Source organism: Phodopus roborovskii, unplaced genomic scaffold, assembly GCF_943737965.1.
Source record: "Phodopus roborovskii unplaced genomic scaffold, PHOROB, whole genome shotgun sequence".
In the NCBI taxonomy this organism is placed as follows: domain Eukaryota; kingdom Metazoa; phylum Chordata; class Mammalia; order Rodentia; family Cricetidae; genus Phodopus; species Phodopus roborovskii.
In genome coordinates, this window is record NW_026126459.1 from 1,403,476 (window position 1) to 1,421,545 (window position 18,070).

General features: G+C 49.2%; 1 protein-coding gene across 3 annotated transcripts in view; it reads left to right on the plus strand.

Annotated features, from left to right (window-relative positions):
• Window positions 1-18,070, plus strand: part of Mroh1 (maestro heat like repeat family member 1) — a 71,151-nt gene that overhangs the window by 51,244 nt on the left and 1,837 nt on the right. For all 3 annotated transcript variants that reach the window (XM_051189209.1, XM_051189210.1, XM_051189211.1), the window contains 14 exons: window positions 155-277; window positions 491-570; window positions 758-872; window positions 963-1,058; window positions 1,602-1,706; window positions 2,916-3,051; window positions 3,127-3,239; window positions 4,258-4,410; window positions 11,018-11,172; window positions 14,166-14,331; window positions 14,795-14,991; window positions 17,054-17,191; window positions 17,448-17,562; window positions 17,910-18,056. In XM_051189209.1, the coding sequence (XP_051045166.1) occupies window positions 155-277; window positions 491-570; window positions 758-872; window positions 963-1,058; window positions 1,602-1,706; window positions 2,916-3,051; window positions 3,127-3,239; window positions 4,258-4,410; window positions 11,018-11,172; window positions 14,166-14,331; window positions 14,795-14,991; window positions 17,054-17,191; window positions 17,448-17,562; window positions 17,910-18,056 (1,839 nt within the window). The remainder of the gene's footprint in view (window positions 1-154; window positions 278-490; window positions 571-757; window positions 873-962; window positions 1,059-1,601; window positions 1,707-2,915; window positions 3,052-3,126; window positions 3,240-4,257; window positions 4,411-11,017; window positions 11,173-14,165; window positions 14,332-14,794; window positions 14,992-17,053; window positions 17,192-17,447; window positions 17,563-17,909; window positions 18,057-18,070) is intronic.

Here is an 18,070-nt window from a genome sequence, read left to right on the forward strand (position 1 = left end):
TGCTGTAGGGCTTTATGATCACAGTAGACAGACTGCTGTTCTAGAAAGGGCATGTCCTCCAGCTACTGTGGCTGGACCCAGCCCTGTGGCTGCTCTAAATACAGCAGCTCTGGAGGCAAATGTGCAGACTTAGTGCAGCCAGCTGTTCCCCTAGGACCCAGCCCTAAAGCTGTGCCTTGTCCAGAGCCTGTGCATGGTGTGCCAGGCCATGTGTAGCAGCACACAAGCCAGTTCCTTCCAGTTCTCCAGGAAAGCGGAGCTCGTGACACAGATGATGGTGAGTTCTGGGCTTTTGCTACTAGTAGGCACTGGAGGTGTGCCATTGGGAGGCCAGAGGGATGAGTGCAGTGATGCAGCCTAGGGGCTCAGTGGGCACAGATGGAGGTCTGCATCTCAGAAGCCTCAGCCACCCACTTAGGGTGAGAGACAGGATGAGCAGGGAGGAGACTAATGCCTCCTATGAGGGACACTTCTGTGCTGCCACCCCAAGGAATTCATCAGGGCAGAACCCCCAGATTGCCTGAGAACACCCATTCGAAAGAAAGCCATGCTTGCCTGCACGTACCTGGTGTATCCTTTCCAGTCTCTGTGTGTGGGCCTGTGGATCTGCATGCATGTGTGTGGACCATACTATGTATATGAAATATTTTGAACATAGTAGCAGCAATGCAATCCATGTAGGCCCAGTGGTTGGTTTCTGGGAGGGAGCAGAAAGACATTGTAGGTTCATCATTGGAGCCCTTAACCTGCTGCTCAGCAACTTGGAGCCTGTATTAGAAGAGCAGGCCCAGACAGATGTAATCCACGGCTGCTTACACAGTGTCATGGCCCTGCCACCTGAGCCTGATGGGGAAGATAGTACCTGCCAGGAGGTATTGCCATTTCCATGGGGCCAGGGAGTGAGAAGGCCACTGAAAGAAGTGGGACCATGCATGGGACTGGTGGCCTGGTTCTCCTTCTAGCCTCTGTATCTGGATACGGTGTGTGCCCTTGAAGATTTGTTGACAAGCCTGCTGCAGCGGAACATGACCCCCCAGGGCCTGCAGATCATGGTTGAGGTGTGCTGTGGATGTACACTGTTGTGGGTGATGAGTTTCTGGCCCCTTTTCTGCATCCCCCTCCCCACTGTGGTTAGGTACTTCAGAGACAGTTTGATAGTCTCTTTGGGGAAGGGGTCACTCTTCCTGGGCAACCCTGACCAGATAGTGCCTCTGCAGCAGTTTCCTTGACTACTACAAGTGCTGGGATGGAACACATGAGTCCTGGCTGCAGTCTACTTGAGGCAAACAAGATGACAAAATGCACACCCTGCTGTGGTGTCCTTCCCATTCCTTCCATTGCTGCAGTGGGCTGAGGCAGTGCCAATCCCTCATCTAGGTACCTAGTGACTAATAGGCTTGAATCAGGCTCAGCCACCTCGAGTGGGCAGGGCCGAGTCGCAGCACTCCCTGGTGTGGGAGCCACCCTGGGTCCCACTCGGGCCCCTGCTGCCTCTGAAGCATGGCCCAGCAAGGATACTGAGCTTGTCCTTGGGATGTGGGCTTCTGCACTCCTGGGTTCCTCCCCCAGTGGGCACCTGTTTCAAGTCCATTCCTGTACAGCACCTGAGCCCATGGATCAAGTCCCCGAGGGGTCATGAGCGGGCACGGGCCCTTGGCTTGAGCGCCTGCCTGCTGCAGTTCTTCTGGGAGCACTTGCATGTCAGTGTGAGTACCGCACTGCAGACCTCCCCCTCCTCCCCTCTCCTCTCCTTCCTTCCTCCTCCCTTCCTCAGTCCCTCTGCTTGGGAACACCTGTGCTCCTCATGTCCCAGTGCACCCTGTAGGCTTCCTGATCTCCTGCTGCTTTCCTCTCTTGTCCCACAGTCTTCTCTAACAAGGGGAGAGGACCTGCCATGGGTAGGACTGCCCTAGACTCAGCTCAGGGTAACCCAGCTACCCCTAGGAGGGATGTGTTTAGATCCTCACTGCCGAGCCACTTAGCTTTCATTGGCACTGGCTGTGTTAATCAGAACTTTTTATCGGGGAGAGATAGTGGATTTCTTCAAACATCTTTTTGTCACCTATTGGAATTATCATGGGATGTTTCTTATAATGGTCTGTGTGTTCATGTAGTTTGTATGTGCTTTTCCCATAACCATGGTCTGACTGGAGTTTGTCTTGGTTAATGTTGACATTAATCTAAGCATTCTGGGAAGAGCAGCCACCTGTCCCTAGATCCTGCATCCTGCCTCAGTCTTTCCCTGCTGGAAGTCCCCTTTTTTTGTTTTTTGAGACAGGGTTTCTCTGTGTAGCTTCGGAGCCTGTCCTGGAACTAGCTCTGTAGACCAGGCTGGCCTTGAACTCACAGAGATCCACCTGCCTCTGCCTCCTGAGTGCTGGGATTAAAGGCATGCACCACCAATGCCCGGTGCAAGTCCCTTTCTTGTCTGGTGACTTTGGGGATGTGGAGTCTCTTTACTGGGGGCACAGCTGAAAGGGGGGTAGCGGAGGCGTGGTGTGTGTCCTGGGGGCAGGGAGGTTGTTTGTAGCCTCTGGCAGGAAGGGGCAAGATTGCTCAAAGGAGGGACGAGGCTCAGTATATAAGGGGAGCAAAACTTGAGCGATGGACTGGGACCCATTCAGGATAAAGGGGTCCCCTACTTCCCCATCCACAGATTTACCATCTGGGGAGGGAGAGTCATTCCAAGGCTGGTGACTGAGTCAGCAGAGTGCCTTTACCTTCTCTACAACTCAAGTAGAAGCTCCCTACTCCCTATGCTTAGGGAGCCATGTGGACTAGGTGTATCAGGGAGAAATTTGCTGGGGAGGGTCCAGCCCACAAAGCTCCTCTCTGGGTCCTACTGGTATAGACTGTACTTGACTACCCCCAGAATTCCTACAGCCCAGTCCCCTCCACCTTCCTTCTTCCCCCAGACCTTGGTACCTTTCCACAACCTGGGTCTCCTCGTCGGTCTCTTTGCTCCACGGTGTGCTGACACATGGCCTACTACCCGCCAGGAAGCTGTGGGCTGTGTCTATTCCCTGCTGTATTTGCAGCTGGGCTATGAGGGTGAGCTTTGCTGGGGACATAGGTTTGGGGGCCAGACTGGGATCACCAGGGAACTCAGTCAACTCCCATCCTTAGGCTTCTCCCAAGACCATCATGATGATGTGGCTGAGCGGCTTCTCACCCTGAAAGATGGCCTTGTAAATCCAGATCCCACAATCCTTTTCCACACTTGCCACAGCATAGCCCAGGTACTTACGGAACCCCACAACAAGGAGGAGGGGCTGCAGTGGCAGGGGCTAAGGGGTGTTCCAGGAAGTATTTGTTCCCTCTAGTTTAGCAGGCCCTCAGAGGCATCTGTAAGCAGGTTTCATTCAGGATTGGTGTCTGGGCCCCATTTGGTCAGTATTGCCATGTGGCTCATACCTGCCTGCTTCGGATCAAGATGTGTTGTGTGGTAAGGTCTTGGTGGAAGGCCTGAGAAGGATCTGGAGATCCAGCTGGCTCCGTAGTTGCCTGCCACATGCTCCCCAGCTCTCTTACTGAGGCTGTGGGTTTCTGGGGTGAGAGGACATGGTACTGGTTTGTATGTGAAAGCCCTACCTGGAGTTGAGAAACTCAGTCGCATGCATGGTCTTTCATGCCAGCTGGTTGAGGCACTTGGTCCTACAGCATTTGGAAGTGCATTGGTGGGTGAAGATGTCTCTTTCACACCATAGATACTGTACTCTTTGGGTACCTTACCCAGTCTGAACCATCTGACCAGATGTCTAGTCTGAGGTTCAGCAGGGCTCCAAGGGAGGACAAAATAGCTCTTCCCTCAGAGACTCTTTGGTTCCCCTGTCTATGCACATTGCTGCTCTTTTTGGTATGGCCAGGGTCTGTGTCAGAGCCTGACAGGAGGGGCTCCTAGACCCTTTCTGGAAACATGCAGTGTTAGTTCTGGGGAGAGGGTCAGAAGGAACTGGGCTCTGTAGTTGGGGTTGGCATTTTCTATGTAGGAGAGAAAAATAAGAGGAGGCTGAGCTGGAGAGTCAATTCAGGGCCTACTGAGGTGGGAAAGCTACAGGCCTGTCCTGACCCCTGTAGTGTATGAGTTCCAGAGCTGCTCCACACAGGTCACTTTCCTGTCATCTGTTCAATCCCAGCCTAGCAGCTGCCCAAGGACCACCTTCCTGGAATAGTTCTAGACTCAGAAGGGTGAAGAGTTTTCTCTCAGGAAGTAGTTTGGTCTGATCCTACTTTGTTCTGGCATCACCCTTCTCCCAGGTTATTGCCAAGCGCCTCCCATCAGATCAGCTCATCAGCCTCTTGCTCACCATGTTTGAGAGCCTGGGAGACCCAGACAAGAACTGCTCCCGTGCATCCACAGTCATGATCAACTGCCTGTTGAAGGAGCGAGGCAATGTGTTGCTGGAAAAGGTGTGATTGGAGTGTGTTCAGGGGAGGCCAGGCTCGCATGGGGGCCCTAGTCTTGCTGCCTAGATGCTCCTTGAGTGACTCTCTGACTGTGCCTATTCTGGGTCTGATTTAGACAAACCTTATCTGAAAATCACTTAGAACTTGATAAAAAGCAACTCTATTAAGGATTTAAGTGGGGGCGTGGTGACGCACGCCTTTAATTCCAGCACTCGGGAGGCAGAGTGAGTTCCAGGACAGCCAGGGCAACACAAAGAAACTCTTGGTGGTGGGGAAGGGGGGTGGAGGAGAAAAGAAAGTTCAAGTCTGGCATGGTTGGACCCTCTGTCCTTAGAGTCATAGCCATTGGGGGAGTTGGGGAGCATCACTTGTGCCTATAGCTGAGGAGAGAGAAACAGCTAAGCATGGTGGTACACACTTGTGATACATTCTTTGGAGGTGGAGACAAGGAAGATCAGGGGTTCAAGGCCAGCTTCAGCTGTATAGGTAGTTTAAGACCAGCCTGAGATACATGATGTCTCAACCTCCCCCCCCCCCCCAGACACACACAAACCCTACAAACACTAACATTGAGCTGATACCTGTTGAGCTCCTGATTCTGTTACCAGGGAAGAGATGGGTACACTGGTTCACCCAGGTCCCAGGGAGATTGCCAGGCATGGGACTTCAGGATCTCATACAGAAACACTGGACTGCTGCTCTGCCCCTGCTCTGTACAGCCTGCTCACCATGCCTAGAGGGCTGCAGCCCACACCTGTCTTCTCCTGGAAATTGTTTCCAAAAGTTATCTAGAGCACCTGTGACTGGACATTGAATGTGCAGTGAGAGGGAAGTGTGTCTCTACAGCCGGTCCCTCTGCATCTCTTAGGCTCCCACAGGCTCCCACAGCTGTACAGTAGATTTAGAGTCCTGGAAGGTATGGACTCAACTCATTTGCTGGAGGGGATTTTGAGATTCTGTATCTAATTGAAGTATCCCAGAAGAGGAACTAGAGCATCAGTTCACACCCCCAAGCGGAGTAATTTGCCAGCTTCTAAGTCTTCCCTAACCCCAGCTGACACACAAAGGGTCTTGCAAATAGTGTGAAAGCTCACGCACCTTGTGCTAAGCCACTGCTTACTCGACATTGGTCCATCTGCCATCTCAGAGCATGTTGTCATAGTCTGGGCTGTCTGTAGAGAACTCTCTGAGGTCACATCCTAGGTGGGACTACCTGGGATGTGGTGGTAGTGGTCCAGCACTCCATTTTCTGTGTTTCTGTGATAGGTTTGTGATATTCCACATTAGGATTTAATTTGCATTTTCTGGTTACTGAGAGCGAATTTAATGGCTTCTTTTGTGAAGACACTGATCTTTTGCCCATTTCCATGTTGGATTGTTTGTGTTTTTCACACTGATCTGTAGGAATATCCTGAGTATTCTGGAGGTTCTGCTAGTGGGTTTATCTGAGGCAGGAACCAAGTCTCTAACAGAAGGGCCCTCAGACCAGGAATAGTATCCATGTGCCACTGAGAAGCTGCCGGAAGAGGCTGATTGTGGAGAGGCTGTCTGATTGGATCCTGGAGGGGAGCAGAGCGGAAAGGAAGAAGGGCACACGTGCTGTTTGGGTCTACCTGGTGAAGCCTGGGTTTTCAGAAGCCACAAAGCTCCCTGGGCAGATGTCAAGGGAAGCCCTGCAAGTTGTACAGATGGAGGGGAGGAATTGGGCTGGAAGTGGTAGTCACCAGGTATACGTGGCTAATCCACATTTTGCTTCCCTGTCATCCAGTGGTAGACATCTGGGTTATTTTTCCCTGTTGGCTGATGTGAATCAAAAGTCAGTGAACACAGCTGGACAAACACCTTTGGATGTATGACCAAACTGAAAAATATTTCAAGGATTTAAAGAAATATATTTACTTAGGGCTGGAGAGATGGTTCTGCTGTTAAGAGAACTGGCTGCTCTCCCAGAGGACCTGAGTTCAAGTCCCAGGACCCATATGGTGCTTACAGCCATAACTTCATTTCCAGAATCAAATGTACTCTTCCAGTCTCTTCAGGTGCTAGTCATGCCTGTGGTGCCCATTTTTAAATTAAATTTTTATTTTAGATTTATTTATTTTATGTATGAGTATTTTGCCTGTATGTATGTATGTGTGTGTGTATGTGTACTATGTGTGCAGTGCCTACAGAAGCCAGAAAAAGGCATTAGAGCTTCTGGAACTGGAGTTAGAGACAGTTACCGGCTCCCTAGCTGTCCATCCAGAGTCTGTGAGCTCCCACAAGCTCAGGTCAGCTGTCTCTGTGGGTTTCTATCTTGGCCTCCCCTCTTGCTTATACAATCCCCTCACCCTCTCTTTAACTGGACTCCCACAATTGCCCCTTCTATCAAGAATCTCCCCATCACTCTCCTGCTCCATCCCATCACAACTCAACCATCCTGATCCCTTATGTTCTCATTTCCCTCTCCTGTACTCCCTCCTACCCCCATTTTACCTGGACATGCCATTTACTTCCTCATCTCAGGGAGATCCATGTGTCCCTTGTTACCTAGCTTCTCTAGGGCAGAGGATTGTAGCCTGGTTATCCTTTGTTTTACACCTAATATCCACTTATGAGTGAGTACCTACTATGTTTGTCTTTCTGGGTCTAGGTTACCTCACATAAGTATGATTTTTTTTTTCTAGTTCCATCCATTTGCCTGTAAATTTTATAATGATATTGTCCCCCCCCACTGAGTAATATTCCATTGTAACATATGTACCACATTTTCTTTATCTGTCCTTCAGTTGAGAGGCTTCTAGGTTTTTCCAGGTTCTGGCTATTATGAATTATGCTGCTATGAACATAGTTGAGCAAGTGTCCTTGGGGAATGGTTGAGAATCCTTTGGGTATATACCCAAGAATGGTATCACTGGGTCTTGACGTAGGATGATTCCTAATTTTCTGAGAAATCATCATACTGATTTCCAAAGTGGCTGTACAAGTTTGCATTCCCACCAGTAGTGGAGGAGTGTTCCCCTTTCTCTACATCCTCTCCAGCATAGGCTGTCATCGGTGTTTTGTTTGTTTGTTTTGTGTGTCTATAGAGGTCAAAGAGGGCACTGGGTGAATCTCCTGGAAATGGACAGTTGTGAGCTGCCATGTGGGTGCTGGGAATGGAAGAGTGGCCATCTCTCCAGCCTGTCAGTGTTTTTGATCTTGGTTGTTCTGGAAGGTGTAAGATGGAATCTTGGAGTCATTTGCAGCAAGTACTCTTTATAGCTGAACTCTGGATAACCCTGAGATATATATATATATGTGTGTGTGTGTGTGTGTGTGTGTGTGTGTGTGTGTATGCTAATGCCACATGTGTATACACATGTGGAGGCCAGAAGCAGGGGTTAGATTCTCTGGAGCTGTTACAGGTAATTGTGAGCCACCCAAAGTGGGTGCTGGGAACCAAACTCTAATCCTTTGGAAGAACAAGAATCTCTGTGGTATGAGGTGTTTGTGTGTGCGCACATGTGAGGTACCCAGCTCTGCTGTGTGTGTGCGTGCTTGTGTGCATGTGTTTATTTTGGAGCAGGGGAACTTGTGAGTACCCATGCAATAGCACACATAGACTGCAGAAGACACCATAGGGTACTTGTTCTCTCCTTCCACCATGTGAAATTGGGAACATCCAATTCCAGTCCTTAAACTTGACAGCAAGCACCTCTATTTGTTGAGATGCTTGTTGTGTGTGAGTATTGGAAACTGAGCTCAGGACCTCTGTGAGAGCCATATAAACTCTTAACCATTGAGCCATCTTAACCAGTGAGGCATCTTTGCATATATTTATTGGCCATTTGTGTATTGCCTTTGGAAAAAGTTTATTCAGGCCAGTTGTTTTTGAGGCTTTATTATTAGTGTGTGTGACAACTTGAGTCAGTTCTCTCTTTCCATCTTTATGGACTTCTGGGGAATCAATTCAGGTCATCAGGCCAGTGCCTTTAACTGCTGAGCCATCTTGCTAGCCCTTGGAGACTAATGAGCCTATTATAGTTCTTTATACATTTTGGATATTAATCCCTTATTAGGTTATTTGAGTTTAAAATATGTGCTTCATTCTGTAGTAAATTTAAACTATTTGATATGCAAGAATTTTGAGGTTGATGTAGTTCCACTTACCTCTTTTATTGCCTGTGCTTTTGGTGACATCTCTAAGAAATCATTGCCAGGTACATCGTTAGGGAGGCTTTGCCCTGTTTTCATCCCAGAGCTGTATGGTTTTGGGTCTCCCTTTGCTTCATAGAACCAGGTGTCCTTGCATGGTCTTGAATTACAGAGCCCAACCAGGAGTTTAGACTTTGGCCTATATCTGGCATCTCAGTCATCTTGTAACTTGGCATCTCTGCATCATTGGTCCATCAGGGTCATAGGAATCCTTTCTACTCTGAGAGACTCAAACAGACAGGAGCTTCTTACAGACAAATGTTCACAGCAGCATTATTCAGATACTACCAGTTTGTGAATGAGGAAAGAAACTGTGGTCCATCCATACAGTAGCATATTATCTTACCATACAGAAGAATGAAGTTCTAACACATCTGCAGTGTAGATGAACCTTGAGAAACATTGTATCTAGTGAAAACCAGAAAAGAAGCACTATACCCTGTGTGATTCATTTATATGAAATGTTGAGAACAAGCAGATCCACAGAGAAGAAAGTATATTTGAGGTTTGAGGGGCTGGGGAAGAGGTAGACTCATGAGGACATGATTTCTTTTGGGGTTATGGAAATTTCTGATTGGCTGTGACTGTTTGCATAACCATCAGTGTGCTAGGACCATTGTAGTGGAGCCACGCCTTCATGAAGTTGTTGTAAACAAATGACTTAGACCAAGCTGGTAGATGGGGCAGGAATGCTCCCAGGTGCTCAGGGCAGAAGTGTGGCACCACAACCAGAGGTAGACAGACAGAGGTCCAGAGACAAGACAAAGTCTGCCTACTTGGCCTGGAAGTGGGGTTCTGTGCAGAACTTAGAAGTGAAGGTGGGCTTCTAAGTCAGAATATTAAGGAAACTGCCGTCATTGCAAGGCCACCACACCTAGTTACAGATGTCACCACTGATAGAAAAATTCTTTGCAGAAATCACTATCCTGTGAAGTAGGCCAGGAACAAGGAGCAATGCACACCTTTAATCCTAGCACAGAGGCATTTAGATCTCTGTGAGGTTGAGGACAGAGTGAGTTCCATGACAGGCTCCAAAGCTATATAGAGAAACCCTGTCTCAAAAAACAAACAAAAAATCTCCTAGAGACTCAATACTTCTTGTCACAGCGTCAGAGAGGGGCTGGGAGTATGGCCCAGCCCTAACTAACATGATCCCAGCAAACACAACTTTCCCCACAAAGAAACAACAGACTTCTCAGAAGCTGGAAACAGGAAGTTTTCACTTGCCATGTTCAGATGCCACAGGTCTGCTGAGGCCATAGCTGGGTCAGGACTCAGAGCCAGAAGAAGAAGGTACAGATGAGTAGGTAGATAGAAGGAGGGTACCTAGTGAGTGAAAAAATGGGGATCCACTGCCTATACCCAAGGTCATCCAGTGACTCTAATGCCATCCTCATACCTCTGAGCCCTGTAGTTCTGGGAACTGCCCTGTGCGGTCCACATTGATACTCAGCCTCCTGTACCCTTCCTGGTTTTACCAAGGAGAAAGGGCCTGGCCTTAGCAGTTTCCATTGGATCCAGAATCTTTCCAGTGTCTATTGTTGCTGAGGAACTTTATGATTCCATCTAGTGGGTCCCTTGCCAAGGACAAAAGTGACTAGCTCTGGTCACAGTGTTATATTATGCCTTTCACTTCTGTAATCTCTGCATGCAGCTTTGGCTTAATTATGTTGTGTGTGGTGGTGGGGGGGGGTTGCTTAAGCTAAGCCCTGCAGACTTCCTAGAAGTAGGCTACATTTTGGAGAATAATTGAGGCTGCAGATCTATCCACTATATCTAGGTAGTTCTAAAGGGAGTTCTTGCCTAGAGCATTTCCACTCACTTGTTCGTGCTCCCCACTGTTTGTGTTAGCTGCTTTGTACAGCAGCAAGACATCCACAAGTTCAGGCAGGTGTTACCTCAGGTCCTGCTCTTCCCTCTCTGAGTCATTCTCTAGCTTGGTCTTACCCATATGTCCACTGCTATTTTGTCCTCCTTTTCTGCCTCCTAGCCTGATTTCTCATATGGGTCCTGCCTCTTGCAGACAGTAGCTGAGTTACAGAAACACTCTAGAGGCTCAAGGGGCCCCTTTTATCTCATACCCCTTAATCACCTGCTCCACCCCCTCTTCCCTCCTGTAGTGCTGGGAATCTAATTCAAGGTAGTCTCCTGCATATTTGTAGGTGATCTACCACTGGACATGGCCTACTTGTTTCTTCTTGTGTGGGATCTAGGTTTTTGTTCTTAGTTGCTTACACCCACAGGAGAATTATCTTGGACCTTTCTGCATAAGCCTGTGGTCTGTAGTCAAGAGCTCTGGATTTCTAAGGACTTCCCTTCTCATAGCCTGGGTTAGTGGGGCCTTCCCTGTCATCCTCATGTGGACATGTGCCCAGGGATGTTCACAGCTCATAGCCTGACTGCAACATCCTACTTGAGCCTGTCCTATTTGCAGGTACCTGAGATTGTGAGTGTGTTGCGAGCCAAGCTGCGGGATACCCAGGAGGAACACATCCTACCAGCTGCCCAGCACAGCGTGTACCTCCTAGCATCTCAGCACTGCGAGGCAGTGGTATCCAGTCTCCTGGGGAGCCCCCTGCCCTTTGACAGGTACTCAGTACCCTGAGCTTGTTTGGTGGAAGCCATACTCCAGCTTTGGGGGTTTTACCTGCATGGCATACTGTGTGCTTCTTCAGCACCTCTCCCTCTCTTCTGCGACCTAAATTTTCTACATGAGTCCCCATGGACCTGGGCTTGTGGAAAAGATGATCACATTGAAAAAGGTCCTACCCCTCAGGTACCCAAGGCATCTGTCCCTTATCAGATGTCTTAGGATTCTGGTTAAGACCCTTCTTGGGACCTGGGCAGTGGTGGTGGCACACCTTTCTTTGTAGTCTTCACTGGGGGCAGAGGTTATCCTTGAGGCCACTACTTGTACAGGTCCCCACCTGTGCTGGTGCTGTCCCTGATGTTAGGGCACAGGATACATAATATCGTTATCAGCTCTTATTGTTATCAATCAAGCTTGGAGGCTGTACATTGAGAGTGTGTGTGAGAGAGAAAGAGAAGGGGGGAGGGAGAGAGAGACAGAGAGAGAGAGAGTTCTTGGAGGCCAGAATAATAGGGTGTAGTATCCTTTGAAGTTACAGTTGGTTGTGAACTATCCCAAATGGATGTTGGGATCTAAACTCAGGAAGATCACCAAGCATTCTTAATTACAGAGCCATTTCTCTAACCTTCATTTGTTACTTGTGTGGAGTCCCCATTTAGGTGATCTTCCTGTAGTTATTTCACATACCATGAGACAGGAGTATGCACAGGAGGGCCTGTAAATCCTGGCACCCCAGCAGGGTTCTCTGTGTTTGCAGACCTCAAACATTGCTTGGGGGCAGAGTAGGTATCCAGCCTCCAGGCCCCATCTACCCTTCAGCTGAGCCCCCAACCTGCCACCACTGTGCTACTGTCACTGCTCTTAGGGGTGCTTTGTCTCACCCTGAGCTTTGTGAGTAGACTGGAAAGATCCCTTCTGCCTTAGGTGCTTAGTATACTGCTCTTGAAATACAATGAGGTTGCTTGTTCTTACTTCTGTGTAGTATGGCACAGGGATTCTCTGTGTATCCCTGGCTGTCCTGAAACTTACTCTGTAGACCAGACTGGCCTTGAACTCAGAGATCTGCCTGCCTTTGCCTCCAGAGTGATGGGGTTAAAGGCATGCACCATCACTACCTGGCTGGCTGTGTTTTATCTATACTGTTTGTCCATTCCCAGGGAATGTTCATAAATATTTCTGCCTGGGCTGTTTTTTGTGTGTTTGTTTGTTTGTTTTTAGAGGACATAAAGAGCCCATCGCATTCATGTAGGAGAGTGACCATGGGGCAGGTCAGTGAGTGCCAATCCTGTGTGCCAAGACAGAATTTCACATTTATAAATGGTTGGGAAAAGATCAAAAGGCTACTTTCTAACATATTAAGGTGATAGGAGATTCAGATTTGTGGCCCACCACCATGCTCCCACACTGATGGGAGATGTCATTCTGTAAATATGTTTCTCATACTGGTTAATGAATAAAGCACTGTTGGCCAATAGGAAAGCAAGACAGGCGGGACTAGGAGACAAGGAGGAAAGAGAAAGTAGTAAGGAGGAGTCAACATGGAAGACTAGAGAGCAGAATGCTGGCAGCCTCTCTCCCCAATAAAATATGACCACATAAAAATTCTTAGATTAACAGAAATGGATTAATAATTAAGACAGAGCTAGCCAATAAGAAACTAGTACCTGGCCAACAAAATTATACAAATACAGAGTCTTAATGTGTTAATTGTGGTTGGCGCGGCGGCGGAACCAGACCGGCGGCGGGCAGAAAAACTTACTCCTTACACCCCACATTTGTGATGGACTGCTGTCTAAATACAAAGCATTGCAAATGTTATGAGGTCCATAGAATCTGAACTGTTTGTGCTCTGGCATCTCATGAACTTCTGGCTATGGTGTACAGCCGGCCATCAGGGAAACTGAGCCTGATATGCATCCTCCCCAGCACTGGACATGATTTTGCCATGTAGGGGATATTTTGTTTTTTTCACAAACTCATTGGTCTTTTTTGTCTTGCAACTTGGAGGATGTTTCAGATGGTATCTGTGAAATAATGTCATATTTCTGGCTCCTGTTGGTTGCTGTGGAGGGACCTGCATGTGCCTTTGTAGCTGCTAACTTTACTGTCTACCTCTCTCATTCTGTCTTCTGAACTCCTCTTTGCCCTTTCTTTCTGGCCTCAAACTTAGAGATCTGCCTCCTGGGTACTGGGATTAAAGGCATGCACCAACATGCCTGGCACTACTTTCTTTTCCCTCCCAACTTACCATTTCTTTCATCTGCCGTTTCTGGGCTGGCACCAATATAATCAAGTGTGATATGTGCCTTATCTCTACAAAGTCTCTTTGCTTCTCTTAATTTCATTTCTTACATTTATTTTTGTGTGTATGTGCATGCCTACAGAAATGAGGACACAGGACTAGTTCTGGAAATTTGTTCTTTCCTTCTACTATGAGTCCCTGGGATTGAACTCAGATCATGGAGCTTGGTGGCAAGTTCCCTTACCCACTAAACCATTTTCCAGGCTTCATGTCTCAGTTCCTAATTTCCAATAGACATTTTGAAGTTTGTCCTACATCTCTGCAGACACATGGACATAACTGTTCCCACTGTTCTGGGCACTGCCACTAGATAGATAGATGGGCCATCCTGTATAATGCCTGAATATGGTCATGCCTCTTCCCTGAGTCCTTCTTGGTCTTGACCATGTGATGTCCCTGGAGGCTAGGATGGATGCTTCCTCTGGAGTAGCCTAATCTTTGCTTCCTGCAGCTCCTTGGAAACCCTCTGCTTCCTACCTCAGGTCCTCTGTGTACAGGCCAGCAGTCTTCTCTCTGCCCTCTATCTCCAGCTGTTTCCAGACCCTGGGGTCAGAGGAAGGGGCAAGATCAGGTCTGACATTAGGACATCATTTCTTTCCCAGCAAGATCTGGGAGACTGTAGACTAAGGCAGTGATATGTAGGGTACTGCAGTCAGCAGTCTCTCAAGATGCTTTTCCTTCCTGTTCCAGTCACACCTGTGCCCTGTGGCGGGCACTGGCTGTGGAGCCCAGCCTCACCACTCAGGTCCTAGGGCTACTCCTAGAGAAGATGAGCAGAGACGTCCCATTCAAGGAGAGCCGCACCTTCCTTCTGGGCAGCACTGCTGACAGAGTAGCTACTCTACTTCCCCTTTCGGTAAGTAGGGACTTCAGGGGACTTACATGCTACCCCTGCCCCCACATGTGGCTTGGGTACCCCAAAGGCACCTGGCAGCTGTGCTAGGGCTCATAAAGACCAGCAGGTGTTAGCTCCCAAAGGAGCCCACTTCACATTTTATCCTTCGGAAAAAAATAAGCCCAGCCCAGCCATACTCTAAGCAATAAAGCAGCTGTGAGAATTTCCTTTCCCTTCTAAGGAACCAAGAACAGATGGTCTGACGTTTGCCCCCACAAAGGCCACACTGCTCCCCTGCCCTGCCTCATGCCCAGAGGACTGACCTATCTACTCCATGGCTTCTTGGGTCCATCCTGCTTCTTCTTAGGGACCCAAAACTAAAAGTATACATGGGATTCATGTTAAGGCTTGGACCTCTTTGAATCCTGGAGATAGGGTACAGAAACTGCCTAGGGGGAGATGTGACCTAGTGGCTCTGCCCCAGGCCACCTGTGCATTGTATGAGGTCCTGTCTGCCCCCTCCTCTGGAACCGTGGTACTGGAGCTCTATCCTCAGCTGTTTGTAGCACTCCTCCTGCGAGTCAGCTGTACCGTGGGCGTCCAACTGCCCAGGAACCTTCAGGGCAAGGAGCGGAGGAACACCAGCCCAGCCAAATCTGCCAGGAACCTTGATCCCTGCAGGTAATAGGGTCCTCACCTGCAATCCCATGTTTACTTGTGTGGTGTCGTATGTATGGTACTGGAGGCAGAGAGAGCAGGATGCCAGCTGCCTGGCCCTGAAGAAGACAGATGTCTACATAGTGACTTCCAGGACAGGCTCCAAAGCCATGCAGAGAAACCCTGTCTCAAAATCCCCCTGATCCCCGGAAACAAAACAAACCTTGTCTGAAGAGTGGTGGGCTTGGAGGGAATGACTTTGCCTCCAAGAACCAAAACCTCTCCCTGCGCAAGTTGGGTGATCATTTGCGACACTTCCATGTTGTAATGAGTTTCCAGGTCTGTACACTTCCTGGGTTTCTTCTCACCTGTGCAGGTAGCCCCATGTTGGGGCAGTAAGGTACCATGTGGCTATGCTGGCTGGAACTGGAGCACTCAAGTGAAGTCAGCCTGACGCCCTTGGATTTTGGTTGGGCTAAGCCTCTGTATTGTCCCAGCATAGTAACCTAGTCAGATGTTCATAGCCTTGGGCAGGAACTGCTAATATGCCCTGGGCCTGTTGCTATCCAGAGCGAAGTTCTTACTTTCTTGGCTGAATCCTAGCTGGTTAGGGCAATTGAGTCAGGGTACTTGCTTACATTGGTGAGTTCTGGTAGATCATGGTGTCTGACTCCTGCATGCCTGTGTGCTGAGCTTGCTCCATGCAGCCCACTGGGCTGGGTTTGAGCATTAGTTGAGACCTCCAAGGGAGGTATAGCAGTGCCATCGAAACTGCAGGATGTGGCCACCGTTTCCCCATTCCCTGCCTGCCCTAGCTCCTTACTATCTAGATTATCTGGCTTTGGGCATGCACTTTGGCCAGGCACACTGGAATTGGACATCCTTAGTTTGCCCCATTTTAGCAGACCTGTTTAGCTATAGTGCCTCCATATAAACTCCAGCAGAAACTGGTGTGTGAACAAGACAGAGCAGGCCTAGGCCTGGCATGCTAGGAGCCAGCTTGTCTGTTTGTTAAGACCCCGGCCTGAGCTCTTTGCAGAGGTCGCCAGCCATGGCCCAGTGCTTTGCTTCAGTGTTCTGTGCAGATAGGCACCAAAGGTACCTCAATTGCTCATATATCCCTAATTAAGCATATACCTCCCTTTAGAGGCATTACAGTGGGCTGAGAGTAACTGAGCAGGAGTCCTTTACATGATCTGCAGGCTATGGTCCACTCATACTGTGACTAGCTGTGGCTCTTCAGGTTCTGGGTTAGGTCCATGCTCAGCCTGTGGTTGGCCCTGCCCACACTGTGGACATTGCTCATAGATATACCATGTGGGTATCTGCCCAGTTACCACAGCAGATTGCCTTGAAGCAACTAGATCTTTCCCTGGTGCACAGGGTTTCTGATAGCTGCCTTTCGGCTGTTTTCTTGGGGGGTTAGCCCAGACAGGATGGGACCTGTAGGTGTTTATCAAGGGCTGTTGGTTAATGGCACTTCACCTAAAGATGCTCAAGGAAAATGAAGCCAGTCCTGCCTATCACCTCAGGCTGTAGCTCTCTAGCCCTGTGCAGGGTCCTTGTTCCTAAGACTAGACTTGCTTGCCCTGTGTGAGTACCCAGATGTCCCATATTATGGTCACAGATTCTAAACAATTCCATATACTCTTGTGTCCTTTGTGCCATCCACTGGATGCTATCAGCTGAGCATGTAGCATGCAGATCAGCTCTGCAAGGGACAGACCCCACTTTGCCCTCTCATCCTACTGTACCACTTGGCAGAGGCCTCTGGGTCCTCAAGGTCCAGGCTCATGGTGGACAGGTAAATTTGTGGCCTTTATGTATAGCTTAATGGTTCTGTATATTATTCTAGAGACTGGTAAAGGCCAATCTGGCTAACTCACCTCCAGGTCAACAGAATGGTCAGTGGTTCTTGAGTCCATTATCAATACTGATAACCTCGAGCCTGCTCCTTAAAGGATGATCCTGGGAAGATAGGCCTAGGCAGCCAGACACCCAAGTGACTTGCCAGCATTTAGTGGTTCTGGTAGAAAGGAACAAGGCAGATGAGCCACCAAATGCCATCTATTCTACATACAAACAGCTCCGCAGTGGATGCCCTTCAAGCCTTGCTGCTCCGAGGTGGCAGTCAAGATGTGTTGCGGTGTGTGGAGCTGGAGGGAGGCTGGGAGTTGCTTAGAAGCTCAGCGGGGCATGAGGATGGAGTCGCCCAGCTGGCCAGGTAAGCAAGCCACATCCTGTCCAGGGGAAATATGGGTGTGGGACACACACACTTGCCAAGGCACAGAGGAATATCCTGTGGGCTGGACATGGGTAGAGGAGTGGGAGAATGCCTGGGAAGCACTCATAGGGCCTGGAGTAGGATGCCTAGGGTTCAAGTCATGTCAGGTGGGAGGTAAAATGCCCCTTGGGTTAACACAGAAGGTGGTTAACATACAAGCTGGCCAGCTCCTGCCTTTTGGGACCTCCTCCCCTAGTTCCATGGCAAAGTATGCAGGCCCCAGACTTCCTCTGGTGGTGAAGGCACTCGTGTGCACGCAGAGCAGCGTGTATGAGATCCAGAGGGTCACTTCTACTGCTTTCCTGGCTGAGGTAGGACCTGGGAGAGGGGCTATGATCATAAGTCCTGTTTTGGAATGAGAAGATGCTTTCTTCTCAGGATCAGTGGGATAGAAAATGGCCAGACAAGCTTGGCCTCCGTAGTCCTTGCCAGAGCTTGCTTAGGCCCATCTAGTAAAACCCTGCCTGGAGCCAGTCAGGGCTAGGCCCTAGGTCAGGTCTGAGCCCCTATTGCCAGAGGCTGATAGCCTCTGAAGAATCGGAGACCAGGGTAGGGGCAGGCCATCAGCTTCCCCCTTTCAGTTAAATGTAGGCTAGTGTCTGGGCCTATCCTGGTGGGGGTCAGTTGGTACAAATGGTCAGAGTGGCTCTGCCTCCAGCTACTCAGCAGTAACGTTGTCAATGACCTGATGCTCCTGGAGCCACTGCTGGACAACCTGACAGCCCGGCTGAAGGATTCAAGTGCCAGTGTACGGCGTCTGGTGCTTCGAGGTCTGGCCAACATCGCTTCTGGTTCACCCGATAAGGTGGGCCAGCCTCC